General features: G+C 36.6%; 1 protein-coding gene and 1 long non-coding RNA gene across 2 annotated transcripts; both read right to left on the reverse strand.

Annotated features, from left to right (window-relative positions):
- Positions 1 to 3,348, reverse strand: LOC145111858 (triacylglycerol lipase SDP1-like). Its single transcript, XM_079048104.1, has 2 exons — positions 1,319 to 3,348; positions 1 to 1,226 (listed from the first exon to the last, which is right to left on the reverse strand). The coding sequence occupies exons 1-2, from the start codon at positions 2,747 to 2,749 to the stop codon at positions 171 to 173; spliced, it is 2,487 nt and encodes an 828-aa protein (XP_078904230.1). The 5' UTR covers positions 2,750 to 3,348; the 3' UTR covers positions 1 to 170.
- Positions 3,349 to 14,105: 10,757 nt separating this feature from the next.
- Positions 14,106 to 15,178, reverse strand: LOC145114502 (uncharacterized). The gene is made up of 3 exons (XR_013711052.1): positions 14,962 to 15,178; positions 14,537 to 14,574; positions 14,106 to 14,188 (listed from the first exon to the last, which is right to left on the reverse strand). It is a non-coding gene; the product is annotated as an uncharacterized LOC145114502 (long non-coding RNA).
- Positions 15,179 to 15,463: the final 285 nt, after the last annotated feature.

Consider the following 15,463-nt stretch of genomic DNA (forward strand, 5'->3'; position numbering starts at 1 on the left):
TTAAAAAATTAGTTGTTGTAACATAAATTTTTCGAATCCAACCCTTACATGTGTACACTGTTAAATGAATTTCCACAATATATCAATACACATAAAGTAAAATTTCATCTATCTAATCTATTAATAATGGTACAATCCATAAATTTGTATCACTACCGAGTCAACTTAACTCACAAGCTTTTGATTTCACCATCATTATCTCCAACACTACAATGATCCTTCACTTCACAACCCTCTTCCGGTTCAATGACATTTTCACCCTCGCAAATTTCAGTGTCCCCACATTCAGACCCGGAGCTACCATCCATGTCTTTTTCCGGCGAGTCGAGTTGCACACACTCAACCGCCGAGTCAGACGGAGAGTTATTCTCCGAGTCATGACTCCTATTCGACGGTGTCAAATCCCCTTTCCTCACCACATTAAACACAATCCCATTATGAATCCTCTCCGGCTGCAAAAGATCACCCGCCGCCACCGTGATGCTACCACTGCCAACTCTAGCAGCACCAGCATCACGGTGGTCAGATTCCGGATCAGAGATCCGGTCAGGCGGGATCACCCGTAAGTTCTGATAAACCATAATCGCCTTATTCATTTTCGAATCCGAATCCAAATTTTGCACGAATTCCACAAACTGATCGGCTGAAGTTGTTCGCATTAACGGACCGCCGGATCTCGTCCATGAAGTCACCTCGGCGGCGCTCTCGGACTCGCTGTCGCTTCCGTCATGGTTGCGGTGATGCCGCCAGTTTCTGCCGCCGTGGTGGAGGACGTCGGCGAGGTCGTCTTCAAGGGACCCAGTGGAGTTTTCGCGGGCGATGCAGTTCCATGACGGGATTCGTTTGGAGGCGTTGAATCGGACGGGATTTGAGGAGCTGTGAGATTGAGAGGCGGCTGCGGCTCTTTCGGCGCTTCGTTTTAGTCGGCGCATGTGATTTAGAATTGCCACGCATTCATCCAGAGCCAATTCGATTCCACAATTCGCTTTTATTGCTGACAACTTTTCCCATGTGCATCTACGACCTTGATTCGCGGCTTTTTGAAGCTCTAAATGAGATGGATTTTGTATGATTTTTGAATACTGAGCCAACGTGGCAGGCATAACAACGGTGACGTCACCCTCCCAATCTTGAGCAAATAGCTTCGCAAGTCCACCTAAAGGAAACCCAAGCTCCAACACCTGATTGCATCTGTGTTTCACCTCCATCTCAACAAGATGTGCAAGCTGCATTAAACAATAACAAAACACGTGTCCTTAAATCAAAATCCACCTCAGCAATTGAACAAATTACTAATTACTAATTTCAATTTATATACCTTTGCAGCGAAATTGCCTCCATAAGCTCTGATAAACTCTTTCAATCGAAGTAAAGGTGCAATATGCGGATTCGCTTGACTAACAATAAAATGATTCACATTAAACAATTCTTTTAATTGAATCATCGGTAAATCAATCTCCAAACTCCCATCTCTCCACCGCCTAACGGAAGTCCCATCAACCTCCTCCGGCCCCCAATGAAACGGCGGATGATAGGGCACGATTTCACCACCTCTGTCTTTAGCCATTAATTCTTGAGCTTCGAAAAGACCCGGAAAAGCGCAAGAAGCAGTCACAGCGCTCCATATAACCACATGAGGTGAAGTCAAGTAGTTTAAACATCTTGGAGGCTCGTGTTTTCTTGGTGAACACACCGTGATTCCAAGAACACGGCCTGTCATATCGTAAGCTTCTTGGAAAGTTAAATTATTCGTTAAGTTTCTTAACAGAACCTGTAAATGTCGGATGTCGTGAAGTGCTCCTTGTGTCATTACCCTTTTGAAAACGTTGAAGATCCCACCCATTTGATCGAAGAACTGCAATGAATGCCATGAATCCTCGAAGAAACTTTGAAGCTCTGGCCATGATTTTGTGGCGACAACTGCACACATAATGGATCCGACGCTTGACCCGGCGATTATTCGGGGCATGAGTTTATGTTCTACGAGAGTTTTCACTACACCCACGTGAAAAGCTCCGAGAGAAGCGCCGCCGCTTAACAGTAAAGCTGTTCGGCCAAATGCGTGACGTGTCTCGTGCATAAACGCAAGCTTTTCTTCTAGAAGAAGCTCGTCGGAATCGGAATCACAAACCATTCTTAACTGTGTGGAGACTTCATCGATGTATTCTTTTATGAGCTTTGGAACCTGATGCCGGCCTTTATGAAGCTCCGGATTGCACATGTTGCCGAGGTTTCTGATTAGATCTGCTCGCATACAGAAAATGATGTCTCGAAGTGAACATTCTTGACGTCTGTGTCTGAGTTCTTGGAATTTGTTTCTTACGAGTTCTTCATCGTAAAGGTCGCGTTCATTCAATTTGGGTGTTTCTTTATCTAACATCTTGGCAGCGTGAGCCCATTCTTCGTAGGTTAGCGCAGCCCTCATCATGTTTCGCCAGAATTTTCTCCGGTAAGCCATTTCGGCCTTTATTTTCACGTTTGTGTAGCGTTTTAGCAAGAAGGCGATTAGGGTTACTAATAGTAGGATTCCTTGTGGGTTGCGAGGATGTAACCATGAGATAATGGGTGTAGCGATATCTGATATGTATGTTCTAATTGTATCGAAGTAAAACGATAATATATGAAAGATTTGATGCCGGAAATGTGCCATTGACTTGCAGAATAGAACTCTGAAAGCAATTGTCCGGCCAAAGGCTGTTGATGGTCCGATTGAGAACCGATCAACGGTGGCCTCGTTACTGATATCCATTTTTTTAGTAGAATTTTGGTGCTGATTGTTGTATTCAGAGTAGCTGAAGTTAAAGTAATGATCCCTTACCACTAGCCCTAACTTCAAATCGAGATTTTGTTATAATTGACTAAACTCCCACACGGAAATATTGATCGTATTCCAGAAATTGAAATGAATATGAATAAGGATCGAGAATAGCTGACCTACAACAAATGAAATTTCCTCAAATTCGAGCTTGTGGAAGAACGCGATACCCCGGATCAGCGAAGAATGAAACGGTAAAGTAAGATCAAATTACAAGAACACTAACCCCGACGGATTGACGAAATCTACCCAGATCAAAATGGATTCGCGCGAAAATTTATGTTGGGAAGTGTGATAGAATTGAATTGATTGGAATGGATAATGCTTATGGGTTTAAAAGTTGAATTTAAAATGAAGGTATGGGATCTGAAAAGTGTATCAGAAGATGATCGGATAATCGAGATAACGATATATACACGATGAGGTGCACATGTATCACGTCATTCGGGAGTGTACGCATTATATAAACATGATGCAGTATTCAAACCAAATTTATTCAAAGTTGCGGATAAGAGAAGGAAAGGTATGCATCATCGGTGACTGTGCAAAAGATGACGGAGGTTTTCAAAATTTGGGGGATTGTATTTTTGTTGATCGGAAATTAGTCAATTAGGGCAAAATTGGTCATTGGATTTTGAATATTTGGGGTTTTTGGAAAAGGGTTTGTTAGCACTTTACACATATTTAAAACTTAAAGGAGCAAATTTATATATTTGACTAGTTTATAACTCATGAAACTACAAGTGATAAAATTTATTAAACTTTTATAATAAAAATTTATAATTATTAATCAATTATTTTAAATAAGTCATTTTAAATAAGTTATTAATTAAGAAATATATCAAAATTTTAAAGTTATTATAACTTCAAATTTAAATATAATTAAAAATGTAAATTTGAATTTTGAAATGAGTTGTCTAATATATCTACATGATACATTGCATAATATTAATGAAAAATTGTATTAGAGTGAAACTTGACAAAAAGATATTAAAACTATTCATTTATTAGAATAGAGATTTGCTTTTGTGTATTATGTTTGGGTTTAATTTATATATTTTTGACTTTTTAATAAGGATGCAAATATATACAATTTAAATTTTTATAAGATGGAAAACAAAATATCAAAATTTTCATAATCTCGTTTTTTTATTTATATTTTTATTTTTTTTATAATTTATATAAGATTATAATCATAAAATTGAAGTGAGATTAAAAAGTAAAATGGTTTCTCAGCGGTCCATAAAATAAAGAGAAAGTAAATAATCTTTTAACTTTTTTTTAATATGTATTTGAAAAAAAAATTAAACAAAAATAATCACTTAGTCCGGAGTGGGTATTCCGGACAAAAAAAACACATTTTTTTACCGATTTCGGAACGACATTCTAGATTCCGGAATAAACTTTCGGATTTTGAAAAGAAAAACCTCTGGAATTTCAAGTACAAGTCTGAAATCCGAAGAACAATTACGGAATTTCGAAAAAAAATGCTTAAAATTAACATAAAGTTAAACAAACATAGTAATGTGAATTATATATAATATGAGTGTATAAATTTAAATATTTTATTGAAAAACGATGACATTAAACAATTCAAAATGTAATATTCGGAATCCCAAAAAAACAATAAAAAGATTTCTTTGAAAATGATAATAATAAAAAAAATTCCAAAATATGAATAGTACTCCAGAATGAGTCATTCCGGGCCAAAGGGCTTCTAACATTGTGGTATCCGGTGTTGTCCTTTCTCCTTGAGGTCGCGAGTTCAAGTCTCGTTATGGACATAGATGGATTTAGACTATCTCCATTCACAACCCAATCCAACCCAATCATATATTAAAAAACTAATTTCTCTCTCTTCCACATCTTCAACTCAATTAACTCAATCTTTTACTCTCATTAGCAATCCAACCGAATCCAATTGTATATTAAAAAATATTTAAAAAAATATATCAATATTGGTATCATATCGTAGAGAAAAATTAATCACGTATTTTGATATATTTTATTTATTTATTTACTCAAAATAAAAAACAGTTACTAACAAAATTAGTTTTAATTACAAAAGTAATTTAACTCCACCACTAAATAGTATTATTAAAAAGAGGTGAGTTTTGGTGATCTTGGGTTGTGCATGTGGCCTAGTTCACCAAATATTTTTTAATTTTGATTTTCTTTTAATTTATATATGGTGAGCGGCTCACCAAAATCACCCCAATGGGGTAGTCTTAGGAGTAGTTTAGAAGTAGAATAGATTTGTTATTAAAAAAAAATGAGACATTCCGATGAAAATGGTTATTTTTCAAAATTTGATAAAAAAAAATGGTTAATTTCTTTGAAAACCTCATTTAAAATGGTTAGATTACTTAATTTCCTTAAAATAAAATAGATTCTTAGCCATCCATTGTGGTTTCTAGCACATAAGAGATGGTTCAATCTTTATATGATATGTTAAGACATTGTAGTATGTCACGTACTATCTTTTGGCCATCTTTTAATTAGAACATTAGGGACGTGAACTTTGAACCTTCTAAATCAAAAAGTTAGTATGTCTTACCTAATAAGTCATCAGATAGATGGTTATAAACAAAAATATATTATCTTTTTTCGTAGGAGCTGTTGTAATTTATATAAGCACAAATTATGCAAATTTAATTGACGCTTTAGACTTCAAAGTCCAAATTAATTTTGTAACATCCCAAACTCCAACCATAATTTTTTTGAAAATCATAGTGTAAGTTTACCAAAAGGTTTTAATCATAATCATTAATAAATATAAAGTTGTCTTTGCACGTCATATTAATACAAACATAATGAATTTGCGGGAGCTATGTTATGTTTTGAAAACCATAAAGTAATAAAGAACGTGTAGCTAGATGTCATGCCCCTTCGAGAATGTCCAGATATCCCAATCATGCCAACTCACTGCCCTTTGAACCTAAAGGACCTGCAACTAAAAACATGAACTAGCAACTGTAAGCCTAAGGCTTAGTGAGTAAAGTCGGCAAAAATCGACCCAACCCGCCAACCCAACCCGAACCCAACCCAAAATTAACGGGTTGGGTTGAGATTTTCAACCCATTTGTAACACCCTGTTCGGGATCATTATGTGATTCAGGGTCATGGGTCGGAAGTCGATTGTGTAAACGCTTTGGGCCTTAAGGAGGCGATGTTTAAACCTTTTGGAATGAGGTAATGATGGTTATGAGATCTAAACCTTTGAATTGTGTTTTGGAGTCAAAGGGTAAAACGGGAAAAGTCATAGGCCAGGTTCTTGCATGAAATATGGATTTTTGTTCGAGAAGTTTTTAGTCCAAGATATTTAGATAATATTGTAGAGCTCTTCAATACCTTTCCGTGGATATAAAGATCGTCGAAAACGGAGTTGGAACGAAGAAGTTATGATTATTTGAAGTTAAGGCGGTTTTGGGGTTGAGCCGCGTACGCTGGGCGTACTCATAATGTACGATGGGCATACACGGGCATCCCTAGTAAGTTGGGCATAATTTGAGTACGTTTGGCGTACGCGATCAGTGCCCAAACCCTATTTTCGTGGTTTGAGCCCTGTTTAAGCTCCTTAACTTCCCCAAACTCATATCATTCTCATCCCCCACCTCTCCAACACCCTGTCTTATAACCCTAACCCTAGATTGAGCCTTGTGAGCAAAAAGATGGTGTTTTAAGTGTTTTGGAGTGTTCTTGGTGCACTATGGAGAAGAAGGAACTCACTGAAGAAGTGTTGGTTGCATTGGATCTTATAGATCCAGATTTTGTTCACCTTGATCTTTCTTCTAGAGGTATAAAGTTTGAATCTTGATGATGAAATTGTTAGATCTAGCTAGTTTTGGGTGTTATGAGCTTTTGAACACTTTAACTGCATAAATTTTAGATCTTGAATGTTTGTGACCTTGTTATAGATAAAGTTGGAAACTTTATCCATCTAAACATCATTTGGTTTCAGATCTGATGGTTGGAGACTTGTACTTAATGGATTAAGTTAAAAAAGATGCACTTTTGGGTCCCTTTGAGATTTAAAGACTAGATCTTGTTTGTTGGGACCATTCTAATGGATAAAGATGGAAACTTTATCCCTTCCGTACAAGAATTATGATGTCTTATTGGGTTAAGAACTTAGGGTTTTGGACATTAAGCACTTTATAGCCATGCAAAGTCATAAAGTTGGAAACTCTATGACTTATGACATCATTTTGGGCTTCGAACTGAGTTTTGTACATAAGGGACTAATGGAATAAGCTCTTAATGAAGTTATGGAACTAGGATGTGTATGTTGGGCGTACCTGGTGGTACGCTGCGTACGTGGTCGACGCCCCGCTTTTGGTCGATATCAGAGTACGTTGGGGTGTACTCTCTTGGTACGCGGTCAGCGCCCCGCTTTTGGACCCTGACTGTAGACTTTGACCGAGTTTGACCTAAGGGCATTTTGGGTAATTTGGTTTATAGTTTAAGATCTGGGTTCTTGATAATTGTATAGGTGACCGGTAGAGATAGCTTTTAGAGCAGTGATTGGTGCAACTATTCTTTCAGGCTGTGAGGTGAGTTTTCTTACTATATCCATGGGTCGAAGGCACCAATGACGGCCCATTACTTGTTATGTGGAATGCTAGTTGTCTCTGTGATATTTGCATGAAAGACCAGGATCTGCCCCTGGAAATTATATGAAAGACCATGGGGGTCGTTAGGTCATAAATTGTGGTTTATACTTTGCTTTTCATAAGCTATTATAGTTCTCGGTCTAGGACCGAAAACACCATGTTTTGGTGTTGTTTGGACCGAAATCGCATGTGATTTCGGTTAGGCGTAATATTGTTTTGTTTGGGTTTTGGGCTTAGGCTTTGTTATTAGGTCTAGGTATAAATAGTGTTATTTTAGCCTAGATAGGAGTGAGGGACGTTTCGGGGGCTGCCATAAGCTTAGAACGTGTTTTGAAAAGAAGCAAGAGAGAACCAAGTGTAATCGAGAATCTTATGTACCCAACTATTCAATAATAGTGTGCATTGAAGATTAATCATTGTGTTCTTATTCCATATTTGATCTTGCGTCATTCACTTGATTGAGATTCCGCACCATCATAGTGAAATCTGATTGATACGTAGCGATTTTGGGTTTTACAATTGGTATCAGAGCTTGGATCAGTATTAACAGAATTGGCAAGATATTAAGAGTTTCTTGGATTTTTTCTTGGATTTCCGGGTGTTTTTGAATTGTTTTGGACGAATTTTTGGTTGTTTGTTCTTCGTGTTCTTCATATTTTTGGAGTTTTGATCGAGTTTGGCATTAAAGATTTGAAAATCCTGTGTTTTTGGCAAGTTTTGGGTGATTTCGGTCGAAATTTGCGAGATCCCGGCGGCTGTCCTCGGTCAAACCCTAGAAGATCTCAGAGCCAGCAGCGTTCACGGTCAGCAGCGAAGTCCTCAGCCTCGTTCTCGGTCCGAAGCCTCGGAGTTCTCGGTCCGCTGTTTACTGCTCGCACGTTTTCGATTCGGATCTCGGTTGAGAGATTTTGGTGCGAGACTTCTCGGTCAGAATTACAAGCCTCGCGATTTCGGTCTACTGTTCTCGGTACGAGCCTTCTCGGTTTGGTTGAGAAGCCTCGCGATTTCGGTCCAAAATTTTAATTTTCGCTCAAAAGTCACGTTTTTGGTCCAAAACCTTCGTTTTCGGTCAAGGTTATTCTTTTTGGACAAAATTTTTGAATTTCATCTTTGACTTTCAAGTTTGACTTTTGACTTTCAAGTTGGACTTTCACGTTTGACTTTCGAGGTTTTAAGTCAAAGGGCATTTTTTCTTGGTTTCAAAATCATTTCTATTTTTGGTAAGTTATTCTTTTTGGTGAATAATGAGTTCTTCAATCACCAAAGTAAGTGAAAACTCATGCTCTCAGTCTTGTGAAGTTAAAATTAAACATTATCATGATCAAAATGAACTATTAATTAGGGAAATTGAGGACCTTAAATATGAAGGCTATACTCTCAGAAAGGCCCAAAAACCTTTAAAAGAAAAATTAGAGGCCAAGACAAGAGACTTTAGACAGCTTCAGGAAGACTATAGTAACAAATGTGAGAACTATAACTATGATAAAAAGGAAATTGCCAAATTAACTGCCGAACTTGATGCATTAAAAGCTAACTATAAAGATGTTGAATTTAACTTTAAGAAATTTGACGTGTCAAGTGAGGTAGTTGTGTCCATGATAGAAAAACATTTAAAATTTAAAGATAATTAGAATAAGGGTCTAGGGTATCACAGTGTTCCGCCTCCCTTCAATGACAACTATACCCCACCCCTTGAAACCAATGAGGTAGTGATACCTGCTCAGTATGGCCAGCCCCATGTACCAGCTTCAGTTAAGACTGAACAATCTGGCCCAACTGAGAATATTGAGGTGAGCGATACTAATGCTTCTACTTCATGTGCAGATAAGGTCCTAGTGCAAGATGAGCATGAGCAGAACAAAAATGATTCTAGTTATGTTGATAATGATTCAAAATCTTGTGATGCTGATACTCCCACTGTGGAAAAACCCAAGCCACAAAAGTCTGTTAAACAATCTGTTAAATGTTCTCGTGCTTGTGCTTGTGGAAGTCCCTTGAAACAAAATTCTTTTGGACAAGGACCAAGTCACAATCTCATCTATATGAAAAGACAAGCTTGTTTTAACTGTGGGACTCCCGGACACATTGCCAGAAATTGCCCATATCGTTTATATGTTCCTTACTACCAACATGGTTGGCAGAACGTGCCAAGAGGGATATTCTCCAAAAGAAATCCTTCGAGGTCACATTCACGCAATGGTGACTAGAACGCAAAAATGGCCAAGAATCAAACTCCCAAGGATAAGAAGGGAATGTCTGACAAGAATCCAAATTCAAGAGATGGTTCCGTTAGACAAAGATTAGTTAGGTAGAAGTCATCTCGGCGTTCGGTTTCAAGTTCTAAAAACGAGTGTTGAGGCATCCATCCGATCAAACAAGAAATGAGTTAAACCCGACTACAGATGGGTACCAAAGGTTCACGCTCCCAAATTATCTAATGATTATAACATTTCTTCATCTTCTGTGTCTGATAAACAGGATATGTCATGGGAGAGAGTACCTTGTGTAGATGATAAAGGTCAACCCAGCTTCAAAATGGACTGGGTTCCAAAAGCTAACTAATCCCGCACTCTGTGTCGGAGCAGCTATGGAGGAATATCATCAGACTTCGGTTTGTTGATAGTGGCTGTTCCAAGCACATGATAGGAGACATCTCTCATATGTACGACATTCAGAATCTTCATTGAGAGCATGTGTCCTTTGCGGGAAGGAAGAAGGAAAGGATCACAAATGGGGATCTCATTTAATGGCATGATGAATATTGAATATCTTAACTTCGTTCCGGAATTGAAACTCAATTGAGGCTGAACATGTTGATGCATATGCATGCTGTTCTCAGATCATCTGGATGCAACTTCAATTGCTGAATTACGGTTTGAGTTTTCTTCTCGCTACTTCTGTTTTTTCTTAAAATGATTCGTTTTGAAGACAAATTTTTTAAATTTGCGTATTTATTTTATTTTTTTTCCTCCCCATGCACAAATTAAGGGGGAGAAATCAAAATACAAAAAATTTATAAAAAAAATGTTTTCTTTCGTACGTATTTTTGGGAAGTGATATGAAGTTTAGTGCTAAAGGGCAATATGAGATGCGTGTAATGCACTGAAGCTAAATTGTTTAGACTTTGTGTTCAATGTGTTGGTAGGCACGAAGGATTTAAAAGAACTAGGCATAGCTGACAATGAAAGGACTTGACTGTGTTAACTCATCTGGACTTAGATAGTTACATTTGGTCTGACTATACGACGCTTGGATAGATTGAGCAGTGAGATATACAAGGGAGCCTACGAGATACATTAAAGTTACTTATCATCTAGAACTGTGGCTCAACACTTCTTCGATGTACGAACTTATGTCCTTAATTCTGGTGCTGATTGGGTGACTGAGGGGTTCTGATAAAGTAGGTCTGTGTGAAATTATTTTTCTTTCTTATCCTCTCTGTCAGTCATATGTTGCCCCCTTTGCGTGATCGGAAGATCCGACCTGGGACGCAACATATGCACCTCTATTTCTATACATCTCTATCTATGCTTCTCTCTATCTATCTATGTCATTCATATGTTGTCCCCTCTGTGTGATCGAAATATCCGACCTGGGACACATCATATGCACCTTTTTATCTCTCTAACCCTCAATCTATGTTAGTCATATGTTGTCCCTCTACGTGATTGGAAGACATCCGACCTGGGATACAACATATGTATCTCTATATCTATCTTCTCTCTCAATTAATTGAGCACTCACATAAAGTAAAAGCGTCTTTGGAATTCCTTGATTGCTAGGGTATGTCGTGAACTGGGGAACACATTCTGGTGAACTTAAAAATTTGAATTAACTAAAGGTTGTCTATAGATCTCGCTGCTGAATTTAAGTGGACAACAATATCTTTGGTCGTTGTCAGCAAAATGGTCTATAATCATAATGTCTTGTCATTTATTATCTGTCCAATTTGTCAATATCCTTTGTGTTTAAGTGGACCACAATATTGGTGATTGACCAGAGCTAAACATGCATGTGTGTGCTGATAAACGATATTGAATTGCTTGACAACTTTGATCCCAAAAATGTTTTAAATTTAGTTATTATTTTTGTTTTTGTTAAATTTGTTCATATTTTTCCTCTATGCACAAATTTAGGGGGAAAATTAAAAAAAATCAAACAAAAATCATAAAATTTTAAAAAAATCAAAAAATATGTTTATTTATGTTTTATTTCTTTTTAGAAAAAATCAACAATCCAAAAATATTTTATTTTTATTTTGAGTGTATTTTTAATTTTATTTTTATTTCTTAGTTATTTCTATTGTGTGCTAAGTTTATTTTTACTTTTATTTTTATTTTTTATCTCAAAGTTTTGTTTGTCTTAAAAAGCGAATTCAAAAAGAAAAAGAGACTCAAGGAGACTGTATCGGAATTTTCTGAGCAAGGAGAAGAAACTTGGAAAGGAGTTGATGGTTATTACTCTTCACTCTATTTTCACAAGGAACTAAAGGATTGAAATTGTACAAATTGTCAGTTAGGCAGTATCTTTCAAAGAACTGTCGTATTTAAGTAATTAAAAGTCTGAAACTGTACAGATGTCATGGCACTAGGGTGATGCACCTCGCAAGGCACGATTATCGATGAACGTCTCGCCAAGGGCCAAGTTAACTTGTTTAACTTGAAAAACTGTATTGAGATCTTTGATCTAGGATATACAGGGGCTAACATCAAAATAGTCATGAGTAGTTATCTGATACTCAACAAATCGCAGTGCGTTCCTCCGTGTTCACACAGATACTGCGAGTAGTCTCCTTTTGAGCCAAGGTTGGGTCCTTGAACAACTATGGTGAGAAGGGTCTTTTTGATTATGTGATCCACAAGGACTTTTTAGTCATGGTTACTTTTCAAGGCGCAACGGTGATCGTTAAAGAATACTCATTCGAAGGAACAAGAAGTGAAGATTATTTTTCAACATTCAATATTTTAACCCTAGAAGCAAGGTGAAGCTGTACTTGAAGTTATGTGACAGATTGAATTGAAGTCTCCACAATCAATTTGATGCTATCTATGAACTTGCTAAAGTGATCCAGAAGAATCGGTCTCTCTGTTATTTTCTCTGAAGTATTTCAAAGCTGAAAGTGATGATTTTCAAGAAACTTTACAAGATGCCTCATATGCCCAGTGTGCGTTCAAAGTCAGATCTTAAAGGAAGTCCAATTGTTCAAGATGAAGTTATTCATGCAGAAGTTCATATGACCATCTTGAAGTTATAAAGAAATCGAAGATAAAAGCTGAAGCCAAGAACAAAGCGAAGATTGTTAGGATATAAGAAAAGAAAGCTATAAACCAAGGGGAGATTTTTAGGTCATAAATTGTGGTTTATACTTTGCTTTTCATAAGCTATTATAGTTCTCGGTCTAGGACCGAAAACACCATGTTTTGGTGTTGTTTGGACCGAAATCGCATGTGATTTCAGTTAGGCTTAATATAGTTTCGTTTGGGTTTTGGGCTTGGGCTTTGTTATTAGGTCTAGGTATAAATAGTGGCTTGGGCTTTGTTTTAAGCATTCTAACACTCCTATGGTGTACATGCAACCCTAGATGCTTTGGATCTATGTTTTCTCTAATATACATGCAAACTTTTGTTTTTCCAAAGCATCATCCTAACTAGCATACAATGGAGTATCTTTACTACAAAATTCTAGTTAGATGACATACCTTTTGTTGTAGTTGGAAACCTTGGATCTTTAAGAACTTAGTGCCCCAAGTGTTGCACCTCAAATGGAATCACACAACACCACCAACAATAGAGGAACTTAAGAGGAGGTTGTCTTGCTTCGCTAAATCGGCTAGCACTCTTCTAAGCTTACTTATGTGCTGATTTCATGAGCTAGAGGGGTTCTTATATAGTGTGGCTTAATTAGGGTTACACCGTGCAAACCCTAATGTGCATGACCTTCCATATTCGTCATGCTCCATGGGTTTAAACCTCCATGGATCATCCATGGGTCACCACATGGGTTTAGCCCAACATAAAGAACTATGGATCATAAGCCCACATTATAAGAATGAATGATTTACATAATCAATCCCTATATATTTATTTAGTCTCTTTTGATCACAAAATTAATTCCAAATTAATTATTGATCAATACTAATTAAATAATATGATTTCATATTAATATATTAGAACTTATAATATATTAATAAACCATAAATAACCTCTTCTCAATTATCCATCCTTCAGATTGTTCCGGTGCCATGCAACCCAAATGGACCATGCTACTCTCGGGTCAAGTACATACCAATTATAGTTATGGACTTAGGGGCTGTTTGGCAGGATCTGAATTTTTAAGATCTGAATTTTTAAGAGATCTGAATTTTTAAGATGTCTGAATTTCTAAGAGGGTCTGAACTTTTAAGATCTGAACTTTTAACATGCTGTTTGGTTGGAACCTCTGAATTATAATCTGAATGATAAAAAATGACAATTTTACCCTTCTATAGTTCTACATTGTGCTAAATGATAAATACATAATTGATAAAAATTACAAGTGATCATACAATAACCAAATTAAACATAAATTCTTTCAAATTCAGTTTTTTCAATCCATTGTAACATAGAAATCATACAATATAACCAAATTAAACATAAATTTTTCCAAATTCATTTCTTTAAATACATGGAAACATAAACATCATACAATAGCCAAATAAAAAAAATACTTCTTTCAATCCATGGTGCAACTAGTGAACCAAAGACCTTCTATTTTCTGCACACTTAAGAAACAACCATACAATTTATCACTCTTTTATCAACAAAAAATTAACCAAAACTTTTCAGCACAAATCAATAGAAATCATCCATTTCAGCAAGAAATCGCCCATTAGCAACAGATACACAAGTTAATAATCAAAGTTCATAACACACGTCTAGTGGAACTGTTGAATTAAAAGTTTATAGAACATACAAAAATTATACATAATCTTGATTAAGCAAATAAAAATTTGATTCGATCATTAAAAACTCGCAACAAATGTTTAAATCTCTGTAAAGCATGAGTCGCATAGAAGGTAAAAAGTTTTTGAGAAAAGGAAAAACTCCAATGGTTGAATCTATACACATACCTCATGGTCGTTAATTGTTGTTGCCTTAAACTTCACTTCTGCATAAACATAAAACAAAGTATAAACTATCAATTTCATCATCAATCGTATACAACATACAAACATAAAAAAACCTAAACCGATTTCAAGCATATCAAACAATAACATCATATAATAGATTTCAACCACATTTAAGGGTTTGATTTCAGGAAAAAAAAACAAGAGAAATTGAGGATTAGATTTCTGATTTATCAAACAGATAAATATTTGATTTCAGTTGACAGAAAAAGAAAAAAAACAGCTTTTCTATAAAATCAAATCATTGTGACTTGCAGATAAAATATACAAACCTTCTGATTACGTAGAGAAAAGATTACATAGCAGGAGAACGATTACATAGACAAAAGATTACATAGCAGGAGAAAGAGAGAAGATGGAAAGTTTACCTGCAGAAGTCGTCGGATGTGGAGCTGTCGGAAAGGACACCGACGACGAAGCTGGAGGCGGAGAGGAAGCCGGCGATTGCAATGACGGGGAGGGAACACGACTTCTCAGCGGATCGGGAGGGAGGTTCTTGTATGAGGTGATGAGAAATAAAAAAAGTGGAGGCGTGAAAGAAAGAGCGAGACCTAGGAGAGGGAGGGCAACGCAGTCTTTTTTTGTTTTTAGATGCGGGTTGATCTCTTATTTTTTAAGAGGCATTTTTTAGATTTAGAGGTTTTTATTAAGAGGGTACCAAACGACCCACATCTGATTTTTTAAGAGATTACCTCTTAATTTTTCAATTAAGAGGTAAACAAACGGGGCCTTAGACACTAATCCAACAGTTTTGGGGGCTGCCATAAGTTTAGAACGTGTTTTGGAGAGAAACAAGACAGAACCAAGTGTAATCGAGAATCTTATGTACCCGACTATTCAATAATAGTGTGCATTGAAGATTAATCGTTG

This window comes from Lactuca virosa, chromosome 5 (genome assembly GCF_052849685.1).
Source record: "Lactuca virosa cultivar CGN04683 chromosome 5, Lactuca_virosa_CGN04683_v6, whole genome shotgun sequence".
NCBI classification, from domain to species: domain Eukaryota; kingdom Viridiplantae; phylum Streptophyta; class Magnoliopsida; order Asterales; family Asteraceae; genus Lactuca; species Lactuca virosa.

Excerpts from the sequence above, each read along its gene's own strand:
- LOC145111858 (XM_079048104.1), bottom strand. The coding sequence starts at position 2,749 with ATGGATATCAGTAACGAGGCCACCGTTGATCGGTTCTCAATCGGACCA. Across the intron at positions 1,227-1,318 it reads GAGGCAATTTCGCTGCAAAG|CTTGCACATCTTGTTGAGAT; the intron begins GTATATAAATTG and ends TGTTTAATGCAG.